At 38.9% G+C, this 11770-nt stretch overlaps 1 protein-coding gene across 1 annotated transcript; it reads left to right on the top strand.

Moving 5' to 3' along the window:
* Window positions 1-2641: 2641 nt before the first annotated feature.
* Window positions 2642-8642, top strand: DYNLRB2 (dynein light chain roadblock-type 2). Its single transcript, XM_067302445.1, has 4 exons — window positions 2642-2675; window positions 2754-2841; window positions 6532-6699; window positions 8326-8642. Exons 1-4 carry the CDS (start codon window positions 2673-2675, stop codon window positions 8367-8369), a joined length of 303 nt encoding a protein of 100 aa, XP_067158546.1. The 5' UTR covers window positions 2642-2672; the 3' UTR covers window positions 8370-8642.
* The last annotated feature ends 3128 nt before the right edge of the window (window positions 8643-11770 follow it).

Here is an 11770-nt window from a genome sequence, read left to right as displayed (position 1 = left end):
TTGAAATGTTTTAGACTATTTCATAATGGCCAGCAGCAACAAGACTGCTCACAGCACTTCAGTGTAGCACAGGTCCCTCAGTGTCTTACCAATGACATGGCAGTTCTTCTCCCTACCTCTTCCTGGGTCTTCAGGTTCTACTAGCAATGAAGGACTGAACTTCTCACACTCTCACCAGCAAAATCCTCTTCCTAGTTTCCCATGTGGGGAGTTACATCTGCCACAGCTTGAAGAAAAGATATGGGAATAGTCTTTAACATTTTTCATCTTTCAGGTAATTATTTTCTCAATCTTATCTGCAAATGCATATATTTTAGGAGTTCAAACACAAGACTACAAGTCCAAATACCTGAACCTTAAACTTCTCACTTGCTACTTTAACAGCAAACATTTAGACTTATTCACACACAGAAGCTTTTGCGCAATTTCAGTCCCAGCTTATAAAGAGCTGCTGGCTCTCAAGCAGTATCATCCTGTTCCTAATATTGTATTCACTGTTGTATGTCAAAGGAGTAATTATGTTGCTTAGAATCTGTTCTTGCTTAAATTTCAAAAGTCACCAAGAAAATATTTTCATTTATTCTTACATATCTAAAGTCTGAGACTAAGCCTATCTGAGTGCCTCCAAAAGGCTGCATGTTTCAGTCTTTCATGCTGAGTATAAATAATGCTTCCAAGAGCAATCATGTATCATGCTAGCTGTCATCTTGGCTCCAGTTCAGCATCTTCTGCAAAACTATATTTGATTTTTTATTGGTTTTAAAGAGACTCACAGGCATCTCACATCTGTGAGGAAAAACAGGGATCTTGAAAGAAGCACTGAAAATGAAGTAACAGCAATAGGACAGAATAATTGGAAAAATTCCTCCTCCTTATTCTCCTAGACCCCTGGAACTGCCCGTCCAGTTACTAGGGGTAAGATTATCACCTTCACTTACACTATGTCTTCCCACAGTGCGTTGACATAATTGGATTGTAATAGCAAGGACCATTCCTGTGACCAATGCAGACAGCAGGATCAGGTTCACATTGTATATTCTGTAAGTTTTCATTTAAGAACATCTACTGACTGTACTAAAACAAAATTGCACAGCAGATGTTCCAGTCAGATTCAATAATCATGCACCAGTGCTTCCAATTGTTAAAAAAAAAAAATGAAAGAATATCTCAATTCCAAAAATTCAGAACACCATAACCCTTACTATGACAAAACCACATAGGTGTAGCAATGCAAATTTCATTGCTGGCTAATCTGCTCACAGGCGAAATGTATTTCACAGCTGATGCAGAGTCACTCAGATGGACTAGAACCTGTGCCATGCACAGTGTTTTTGACTGCCCTCCAAAGCATGCTAAAGGATTTTGGGCAATCTCCTACAATACTAGCTTCTTTTAATAAATGCATTTTAAAGCTAGTTATACACCTATCTGAATAGACAGCAACTTCAACACTTCTGATTTATGTTGGTCCCTGTCAGCGTGCAAATATATCATTGCCATTTTCAGGCACAACTGAGGCCTTAAAGAGCTGCAGGTCAATAATTAACTTGTTAACTTATTCTTAAGATCTCACTTTAAAAAAAAGGGGATGGTATCTTCAGATAACAGCAGACTTTGTAAATGGCTGTAGTTAACTCTTTAGAGCACAGCAGCTAAAAAAAATCCAATAATGAGGACTCAGGAGGCTTCATATACAAGAGAGAAGACTGAGCCAGACTAAATCCCCCTCTTAGTAGCATACAAAAGTCATTTCTACATACTTTCAATATTATTTACTGTAGAAACACAGGAAAGCAGATGGTTCCTCAAAGATTTCATCACATACAGTCTATGCCTCTGCTATCAGAGAAAGGGGGATGGGACCACGTGGATAAGTTAGCCATGCTGCAGCACTGTACAAGTGACCTACACCCATCTGAAGCATGTGGTAAGCTACAGCAGCACAAAGCACCTTTTTCAGAGGCAGGTACCAGGGCGCAGCTGGACTGGAGCAGCACCACAAAACAAACTCTCCCTTGAGAGTAAGGGAGCAGACAAGGGACTACTTATGTGCAACAAGAAAAGAAACTGCTTTATTTCTAGGGACAGCAACTAAATGATATTATTAGTCTTTAGAATCAGAAGTAATCTTAACTTTAAACAAATAAATAAAAACCTCCCCAAAGGCAAGGAGACTTCAGCTTGCATCTCCCCCTGCTCCCTAGTCCCAACCTGAGCACACACCAGCAGAGCTCAGCCCTGACACCTTAATAAGGGCCCCGGATGCCCTAATAAGCCTTAAGTGCCCTGAGCAGCCTCACCTGGGCCTCCAGCCCCTCCTCCGCCCTCGCCTCGAGGCGCCATTTGCGCCCCAGCCTGGGCTGGGCACCTGGCTCCCGCGCAGCCTCCGGAGCTGCGCTACGCTGCGGCCTCGCCCGCCGCCCCGCTCCTGCCCGGGCGAGCAGAGGGCTCAGCGCCTCGCCACGCCACGCCGCCCCTGCCCTGCTCCCCGCGGGCGCCGGCCCCCGCCTCGCGCCGCAGCCGCCCTCAGGGGCGCGAAGGGCCGCGCGGCGGCTCCCGCCCGACGGCTCCCGCCCGACCTCCCTCCCTCAGGGCCGGCCCGCGCCGCCGCGTCACTTCCGCCCCGCGCCCTGGCAACGGCGGCGGGTAACGGCGGGAGCGGCGGCGCCGCCATGGTAATGGCGCCGCGGGGCGGGGGGGCGGCGGCCGCGGGCGGCGCGGCGGGACTGGCGCGGTGTCGTCTCTCCCCGCAGGCGGAGGCGAAGGCGGAGGTGGAGGAAACCCTCAAGAGGATTGAAGCCCACAAGGGGGTCGTCGGCACCATCGTTGTGAACGCAGAAGGTAAAACCCGCCGCGCGGTAGCGGCCTGGCGGCGGCGCCCGCAGCAGGGCGTCGCAGAGGCCGCGCAGGGCCGAGGCCGCCGAGGTGCGAGGCCGCGAGGGGCTGCGGCGCCTTCCGGGAGTGCGGGCGCCCCGCGAAGCTCTTCGAGGTGTTCTTTTTAATCCCAGCTAATGGGGAGCAGGGAAGTCGAGAGCTCTGATGCAAATCTTCTCTGAAGAAATAATGGAAGGTCTCATAACTTTTGGTTAATTCAAGGGCTTGTAACGTGTCATTACTTATTCCACTTATTTAATCAAATTAAACTCTGTTTTTCAGAACCGGATCTTGAACATCTCCTGGTAGGTTACAGAAAGGGAGAACGTGCGTGACACTAAGCTGCTGCTTTTACAGTTGCTTTTTGGTCCCAAATTCTTCACATTTACAAGAAAACACACTAGCACTTCACTCCCCCTCTTTTCCTCTGAAAAATCAGGAAAGGTAACAAAGGCATCAGGAGAAAACCTTTTACTAAGCAAAGTTGGCCTCCTACTGTAGGAGCAGCTCCTTGGCTGTGCTAAACTCGGAGGCTGGTGACAGAGTGTTATGGTGCGTTGTCCTAGTGTCTCGCAGAGCGAGTTTCGTGTCAGGCCATCTTTGGCTGTGACCGGACCTTGAAGATTGCAAGCCAAACGTGGAACTGGCCACGGAAGTCAGTTTTGAGAAGCTAAGCTTCTAAACTTAATGTTGTTTTAACCATTCCATTGCAAATAAGGTAAGACAACTCACTCCACAATACCTTGCCTGTATTAAAATTTAGTTGATCTCCTTCACTTTTACAATTAAAAGAAAACCTCTATTCCCCTGGCAGCAGTTCAGCAGCAGGAGGAAAGAACACTAAGAAGGAAGCCTAAGTGCTTTTTAGTCTTCGGAAAATCTAGACAATTTGATTTGCATGCCTGGACATGTTAAATAAAACATGTCTTTGTTCACAGAATAGATGATGCAGGTCAAGAGAAGTGCATAGCCTGATAAACAGTAAATGAAAACCTGCTTTGTGCCTGCACATGCTCATTTCCATGTATGGCTGTTTACTGAGCTGAAATACGGTTTGGTTTTAGAACAACTATTGTTTTTGGCTGTGTCCATGTTCTGTTTAAATCAATAGAATGTGACTTGATCCAATGAGCATTTATAGACTGATTAATTTGCAGACTAAAACTGCACAAAACCAACTATTCAGAAAACGCAAGCCTTGTTGAGTTTGCAGACTGATACATTTCTTCTAAAATAAGTCAAAACCACTAAAGTAATTGATAGAAAAATAACCACATTTTGTGTTCAGTTTCTCAGAGCATTACGCTTTGCTTTTTGGCATGATACTGGTCAAGTATGCTTTCTCACTCAGGTGTGCTAATGTCTTTACCTATGATATTTCTACTGTCTGTTAAGGGAAGGCTCACATGTAGATCTACAAAGTCTTCGTGATAATAGCGCATTTTTTTAAAAAGGCTTTGTTATGGATTCCTTCTCACTTTTCTTGCACAAAGGAGGTAGTACACTCCTGTTTGTTCCTTTCCTGCACATTAGACTATTCACAGCAAGGCAAAAAGTCATGTCCTGTTCGAACTTCTGCTTCCTCACAAACCTGCAGAACATGTGGCCAGACAGAAACTGACTGGAAAAGTAGTGAAGGAATTTGGAGTTTAATTTCTCATTTGGAAACGTTACAATTCTAAATGCCAGATGTGAATACAACCAACCATGCTATGTGAGAATGTATTCAAGGTACCAAGAAGTTTAGGTTCTACAAACTCAATCTTGAAGCAGGTGTGTAGTTGCTTGGTTTTGTAACATCTCCAAATGTCTATACTTAGCACTGGTCCATCTAATTATTTCAAATCTTTCTATACAAATTAAAAAAATTTGACTTCTCTATCCTGAAGCATTTAATATAAATTTACAACTTAAATGAGCCACAGTAAAATAACTTGAACTGACAGTGCAAATATAAATTTTTTTTAGGCTTCCCATGGTTCTGTAGAAAGACCAAACCCTCTGTTCTTCAGTAAAATAAATAGTAATATTTTTACTAGTATAGATACAGGCCTGTATACAGGCAAAATAGTAATTTAAAAGTTCCTGGTACAAGCATTGCCAGTCACTTATTTGAAACAGAATGCTCAAAGTTAATTTATTCATTGTAACACTACATGTTAAGTATGTTCAAGTTGGAAATCTCCTAAACTGATGATGTCCTTCACAGCTGTGAAGGATCACACTACAGCAATTCTAATGAAGGATGGATTTGCCTTTCTCTAATTTGGAGGGGCAGAGGCAAAGAGAATTTGTCCTAAAGGAAGAATAGCTTGCTTTTTATCTAAGGATGTCACTTGTGTCAACATATTTTCAGATTATTATTAGACCCTAGAGGATGATATATTTCATTAAAAGTGCTAGTTTTGTTGAGGTAATCATTTAGATAAAAGGTCATATAAGCTTGACATGGTTTCATTGCTGCTTTTAAGTGACTTACCATTTTAATGTTGTGATTATATAGATATTTTTGTGCTAATGTAGTGCTTGGGAACACCTGTTTGTTTCCATTAAATCCTCAGTTTCATCTGTGTAATAAACATTAGACACAAAAAGTATGTACTGGGTCATCCTGTTATACTTCTCTACCAATGCAGGTTTATTTCTCATGTGTTAACACTGATTTCAAGTGATTCAGATAATACCCTCCTAGAAAAATTATGGAATAGCCTAAATCTAATGTAGTTCTATCATTTCTTTCATTCTTTTTGCCTCCAATTGTTTAACTGACATTCAGTATTTTTGCATGTTAATTCTTTCATAAATCAAGCTCTTCAACTTGTTAAATCATATTATTCTATTTTTATATTCCTGTCCATCTGGAAGATACAGTATAAATGTATGTAAAGAGAATATTGCCTTGCCAACTTTTAATCTATTTGTTAGTAGGTTACAAGGAATTTTTTTAATAAGTGAAACAAGCTTATTAAAGCCAAACAATTTTACACTTGCATGATTACTGTGACCCCTATGTTTAGTTCCACCTGGTAGCCTACTGATATCAAAAGCATGATTTGACAAATCATTGCTAAACAATGATTCATTAAATTATCAAAAATTAATCCTGATTTATGTGGTCATATTTTTAGTAGTTTGGATCGATATAGTATGTATTACCGGTTGTCATTATTTTGCATCCTAATTGTAAGGGATTCTTCTAAGAGTGGTTTGCTTGTCAAATGCAAGCATGCCACTTCTACCCTTTGATTGCTCTTGGTATTTCACTGGGAATACATAATTTCTATCACTGCACATACCAAATGCTGCAGCTGGTTGAAATGTGGTTTAGATTCTTGTAGCCAAGATGCGAACTCGGTGACAATGTTTAAACTGATTGAAGCACCAAACCTGTTAAAGTGCTATAGAACAGTTTGATAGATACTTAAGAGCCTTAAACAGCAGTTAGGGTCTTTCAAAAGTTTCATAAGGCAACTCAATGTTTAATTGCCACTGATTAATTTAAAAAAAAAAAACATACCTCGAAACACATGTAGATACCTGAAATCAATATAAATCCTTTCTGCCATGAAAAAGATGAAATCTTTTTTTTATGATTTGCTATATATGAATAATATGCAGTTTAACTGAGTTATGAGTTAGAATATTATTTATTTGCAGGAATTCCAATCAGAACGACTTTTGATAACTCTACAACAGTCCAGTATGCAGGTCTTCTTCAGCAGCTCACCATGAAAGCTAGGAGCACGGTGAGAGATATTGATCCTCGGAATGATCTAACCTTTCTTAGGATCAGATCAAAGAAGCATGAAATCATGGTAGCTCCAGGTAATATTTCTATTAAATAATCATAGAATTTTATGTTCTTCAGGTTTCTTTTAGTTCTTCATAAGCAAGGCTGGCGTAAGAAAATGCATTTTAAAAATGAATATTTAAAAATAAAACCATAAGAAGGCGTTTTATACTTCTGTAGATCCTTTTTGAACATGGGTATATCTATATTGTTCACTATGTAAACAGATGTTAGCATCTTAATGTAAGGTATACAAGGTTAGAAGCAACAAAACAAGTCCAGATCTGATTAATGCTTTGGTTTCTGTGCCTTTTTCAACCAACAGAAAACTGGACAAAAGTATAAGTATCAAATATTACGTATAATTTTAAAGGCGGCAGATCAATTTTAGCTTTGAAGAGACGCATGAGATAGCTTTTGTTTCTAAAAATTGTTTTTCATCTGATACTGTATGATGGTGTGACTTCTAGCCATAGGCGGGATGTGTTATATAGATCAATATGTAGTATTACCACCAAGGTAGTGATGGTACCATTAGTAGATCCTCTTCACTGCGGTTGTCCTCTGATGCTGATTTCATAGGCAAACTTAAAGCAGAGGTAGTGCACGAGATACTCATTACCTCACCTGATTGGAATTCTTTATAATGCTGGTATAAAACCAATATGGGTAAAATCAGCTAATAGTAAGATGAAAATTTTAGTCAGCTGTGTATCTTGGAGTATAAATAGGATGCATCTTTTAAATCAATGAGCAAGACACCTTATTTAAACTGATGCACTTATTCTTATTTTGCATTTGCCCTTCAGTTATTGTTTAGAGAGAGGCTCACTCTCTTTGACTAGTAACCGTTAAAGCATGTTGACCTTCAAATAAATGGTGTAGAATGTGATGCTTTTTTGCTAACAGGGAGATTAGCTGTTCAAAGGCTTGACTGCCTTTTACAATAATAAAAGGTAGCAAATGAATTTTTATCCTGTGATTTATACTACCTTTCTTCTGGATGAAAGTGCAAAGTAGCAATGGAGGAGAGCAGCTTAACTTTTTAAAGCAGATGTATCCCTAAGTTCACTGGATACTTTAAAGAAATCTTTCATTTAAAATAGTTACTGTTAAATAGCTATACAACTTAATTGTTTCTAAAACTGTTCCTCAAGTTTTTAGGATTAGTAGGTGAAGTCTTGCATGCTTAGAATTTATTCATAGTAAATGTCTATTCAAATCTTTCCTGCTGTTTTCATCCCCAAATGGGGCTTCCAACTTTGAATAAACTAGGTAGTGAACTGAAAGAAGTTCTCTGCACCTGCAGAAGTGTCTGCAGCTGTCAAAAGTTTATTATTGTAACAAGTGCTAACTTCCAGGTGCTTATCTTGTGGCTTCTCTTTTTACTTGCTTGTTTAAGTATCTTCACAGCTACTTGAAAGCAAATTTGCTGCTTACTAAAATAGAGTTAATATCATATAGTTAAACATTGATGTAGATTTTCATCTGAAATTTCAGATTTTTGTAAAAGTAGTGCTTAAATTTTTAAATCAAGTTTTTAGGAATACAGTTGCTTTTTAATTTAAATTTCATAAATATAATTTTGATTATAGAGGAATAGATAAGAATATTGGGAAAACAGATAAAATATTTTAACTAAAACTTCTTATATCTTGCAGAGAACGAGTATCTCCTGATTGTTATTCAGAAGCCATGCGAATAGTCCTACTACAGCAATATTTTTAGAGACAGTGATGTAGCTCTACTTTTTAAACTAATATTCTTTACTGATATTTAACATCAAACATACTACTGAGTAATTTTCATAATGTGTAACTGTCATGACTGAAATGTTGCCAAATTAAAATTTTCAGTTGTAGCTATATCAGTTTCTGCTTGAGCAAAACATAATGTGCATATTAAAATATTGTATGTTTATCCTGGTACTCAGAAGAGCAATAATAAAGCAAAATGCTTAAAACCCCTTTTTAATGGATATTCAAGCTATTCTTGTCATTCTTTTTAAATTTCTAACTTTATGCTGGTGGAGAAATCATATGTCATGGGAAGTCATAGATCATATATGTGTATATATGTATATAAATATGTCTTTATGAACTACAGTAATCACAGTTACATTAACTAAAGAATAGAAATGTAAACAATATAGTTCATGTAATAACAGACTGGATTTTGTCCTGTCTTTAACTTCTGTGTTTTGAGTTTTCTAAAGATCTTAAAGTGAAAGAAACTCTTCTGTTTTTTAATTTCTACTGACCAGAACAATAGCTTCACTTAACATTTGCAGGCTAGTAGTGAGAAGTTCAAGCAGACAAAGTAGAGCCGGCACTCTAATGTAAAACTATTAGTTTGTTGGTAATGGTAGACTGTGCTCTGAATAAACTGAAACATTGATAACTATTTAAGCCTTTAGATCAATACGTAAGTTCTGGTCTCTAATGACATGAGGCAAAGGATGGGTTAAAGCTCAGAATGCTCCCCAAATCAAGTCCACATATCCAGCAGCACGGGATATAAGATGCCTATTGCTGGTTGTCTTTAAAATAAATGCACTGTTAAAAGGGGTTAAGCTACCTACAAATCTGTTCTGTTCCGAAGATGTGTGATGTTGGTGTCCTAAGATGATTCGTGTGGCCAGTCTGTCCTCGTGGCTCTGCAAGGGCAGTACTGAACTGGATCCCGCACTGGCTGGCTGTTCTGTAGGCCTCTCATGGGGGGTACCATCAATACAAGCTTTCTCTCTTAAGATCTGAAACTCGTTCTAAACTTTGCTTTTGAGTATATACTGAAGCACTGTGGAAGTGAGGGGAGTTTGTGCTGAGCCTGTGCTTGAAATATTGCCCAGTCATACTTATATTAAACACTGAGGATTTTGTTTCAACCTGATGTGAACTATGGCTGTTTATCTTGCATTTACTTCCAAAACTAGACATCTACAAAAAGAACTGTTTTAACCAAACCATTATAGGTTATGTAGATTATATACATTTTTATCAACCAGTTATTTAAACTTTCAAATTTCGGGTTGTTTAGATTCAGTTGAACACAAGAATTTTTTTGTCTAGATATTTTATAGGAAGGAAGAAAAAACAATTTAAAATGTGGGATGCCATTAAGCCTGGCTATGAAGATGAAAGTTGAAAATCTGAATACTGCTTGGGGATCTTTGTAGTATATAACATGAATTGTGGTTGAGGTTATGAAACTGCTAAATCACTGAATGTCTCAGTGGATGTGGAGTCGACAATGTTGTTTTAGGGCTTTGTTATGTATTGCACAAACCTTAAACAATGGAGAATCATCAAAACATGCTGGTATTTTTCCCAATCTATGCATGTTTGCTCTGACTTTACTGAAGAGCTTGGGAAAGGCCATATTTCACTGAAAAATGTGAGAGGGTTGGGAGCTGTCAGTATCAGAGCTCTGTGGTATCCACGGTTAGCGGACAGACTGGACACCCAGGAAGCAGGCAGTGGGACCATGGGAGGAGTCAGTGCTGTTGCATATTGAGAGGGAGTGAACCCAAAGGTACAGAAGCTCAGTTTGATGGAAATGAAACAGCAATCCAGCTGGACAGGCCTATTCAAAATTTGAAGAATATGTAAATCAAGGGGACAGTTATTGGTGGCACTTGCTGTATTCAATGCTGAGCAGGAAGGATTTCTGACTGCTAGAGGTTTTATTTTAATCGTGCACTGGAAAACCATCAAGTTATTTGTAATGAATCAATATACTCACATATGTCAGTACTGCAAAAAGCTAAGTTTTGCATTTGTTACCTATTGTGTTTCTGTCATAACTTAAGAAAACCCAACTTAATTATTGCTAAATATCAGTGAATCTTTATTCTACCAAAAGAGCATATAGCATGGTATTTTGGGATGTCAAATGCTTGCCAATTCAAAGCCCAGATTATCACTTCAGCCCAGCCCAGTTTGAATTCAGCAATAGTTTGGGGTATTAATGTGTATTTGCAGCTAACAGGCTTTTTTTTTTTTTTTTTTTTTAGTAGTAGTTTTCCTCTAACAGCATTAAATTCTGTGGAGGGTTTCACTGTCTAACTAGCAAACTTCCAGAATTGCAATCCCTGTCAAACTTTTTTTTATTGTCAAAACCATTGGTGTTGTAGTTTCAAACATCGATGAAAGCTGTCCTTCAGCCCAAACACCCCAGAAAAGCTTAGTGTCTGGCAATGTTCTTTCATTTTTGTCTCTGATACATGTGTTCCCTTTACAGACTTTAATCCAATATTTATTAAGCAGCTGATTGCTGTAGCTTGATAAAGCACTCAAAAAGACACTTAAGCCAAATCATTAAAATTAAACACATGCTAAATCATTTTCCTGAAAAATGTTTTATGTGGAAAAATGGCCTTAAGCAGATGCATGTAGTTCTCAAAGGGTCAAGTACGGCTCGCAGATTAGTTTCTTTCACTGTTCCTAAGAGAGCCATAGATGCAGATAAGAGGGCAAAGTTTGGTCCCATTTATAATTATGTAGTTAGTAACAAATGCTATGCAAACACATGGGCTGAGCTATGCTTCTGCCAGATCTTCTGACCAAGACAGTCTCTAACCAGGGTTCCTTGAAAGCTTTGTAATATACAATTTTAGCAACATCTTCACTAGAGAGCATAAACTGAAAAACTGTTTCATTTCCTGATAATTTGTTCCTATTTTGTATTAGCAAAACCAAACTCAATACATGTGTAAGCTTTCCACTTAAGTTTTGCAGTAGGAAATGGAAATAAAAATAGTTAAGTTCTTAGCAATCCTAATGGAAAACCCTAGTCAGCACATTAATCTGAACAAAGATGGGCAAATGAGCAGTGGAGCAGTTGAGGCAAAATATAGGGAAGCAATTTTTAAAGTTACTTGAGCACCACAAGTGTGTTACATAAGATCATTCAAGCTGTCATTTATGTGAAAGCAGCAGAGAATTTACTAGTCAGGTAAGATTTAGACTATTGATGCAATTAACTGGGGGGTGCGGGGAAGGCTGGGGGGGGAGTCATATTAAGGAATTAATTTCATAGATGATCATTTTGTCAAGTGAATGTTTAGTGTGTCGGAATGGCTGCCGTTCACTGAAAGGCAGCTTTTGG

This window comes from Apteryx mantelli, chromosome 10 (assembly GCF_036417845.1).
Source record: "Apteryx mantelli isolate bAptMan1 chromosome 10, bAptMan1.hap1, whole genome shotgun sequence".
Classification (NCBI taxonomy): domain Eukaryota; kingdom Metazoa; phylum Chordata; class Aves; order Apterygiformes; family Apterygidae; genus Apteryx; species Apteryx mantelli.
The sequence above is the reverse complement of the archived record's forward strand: the minus strand, read 5'-3'. Positions and strand labels throughout refer to the sequence as shown.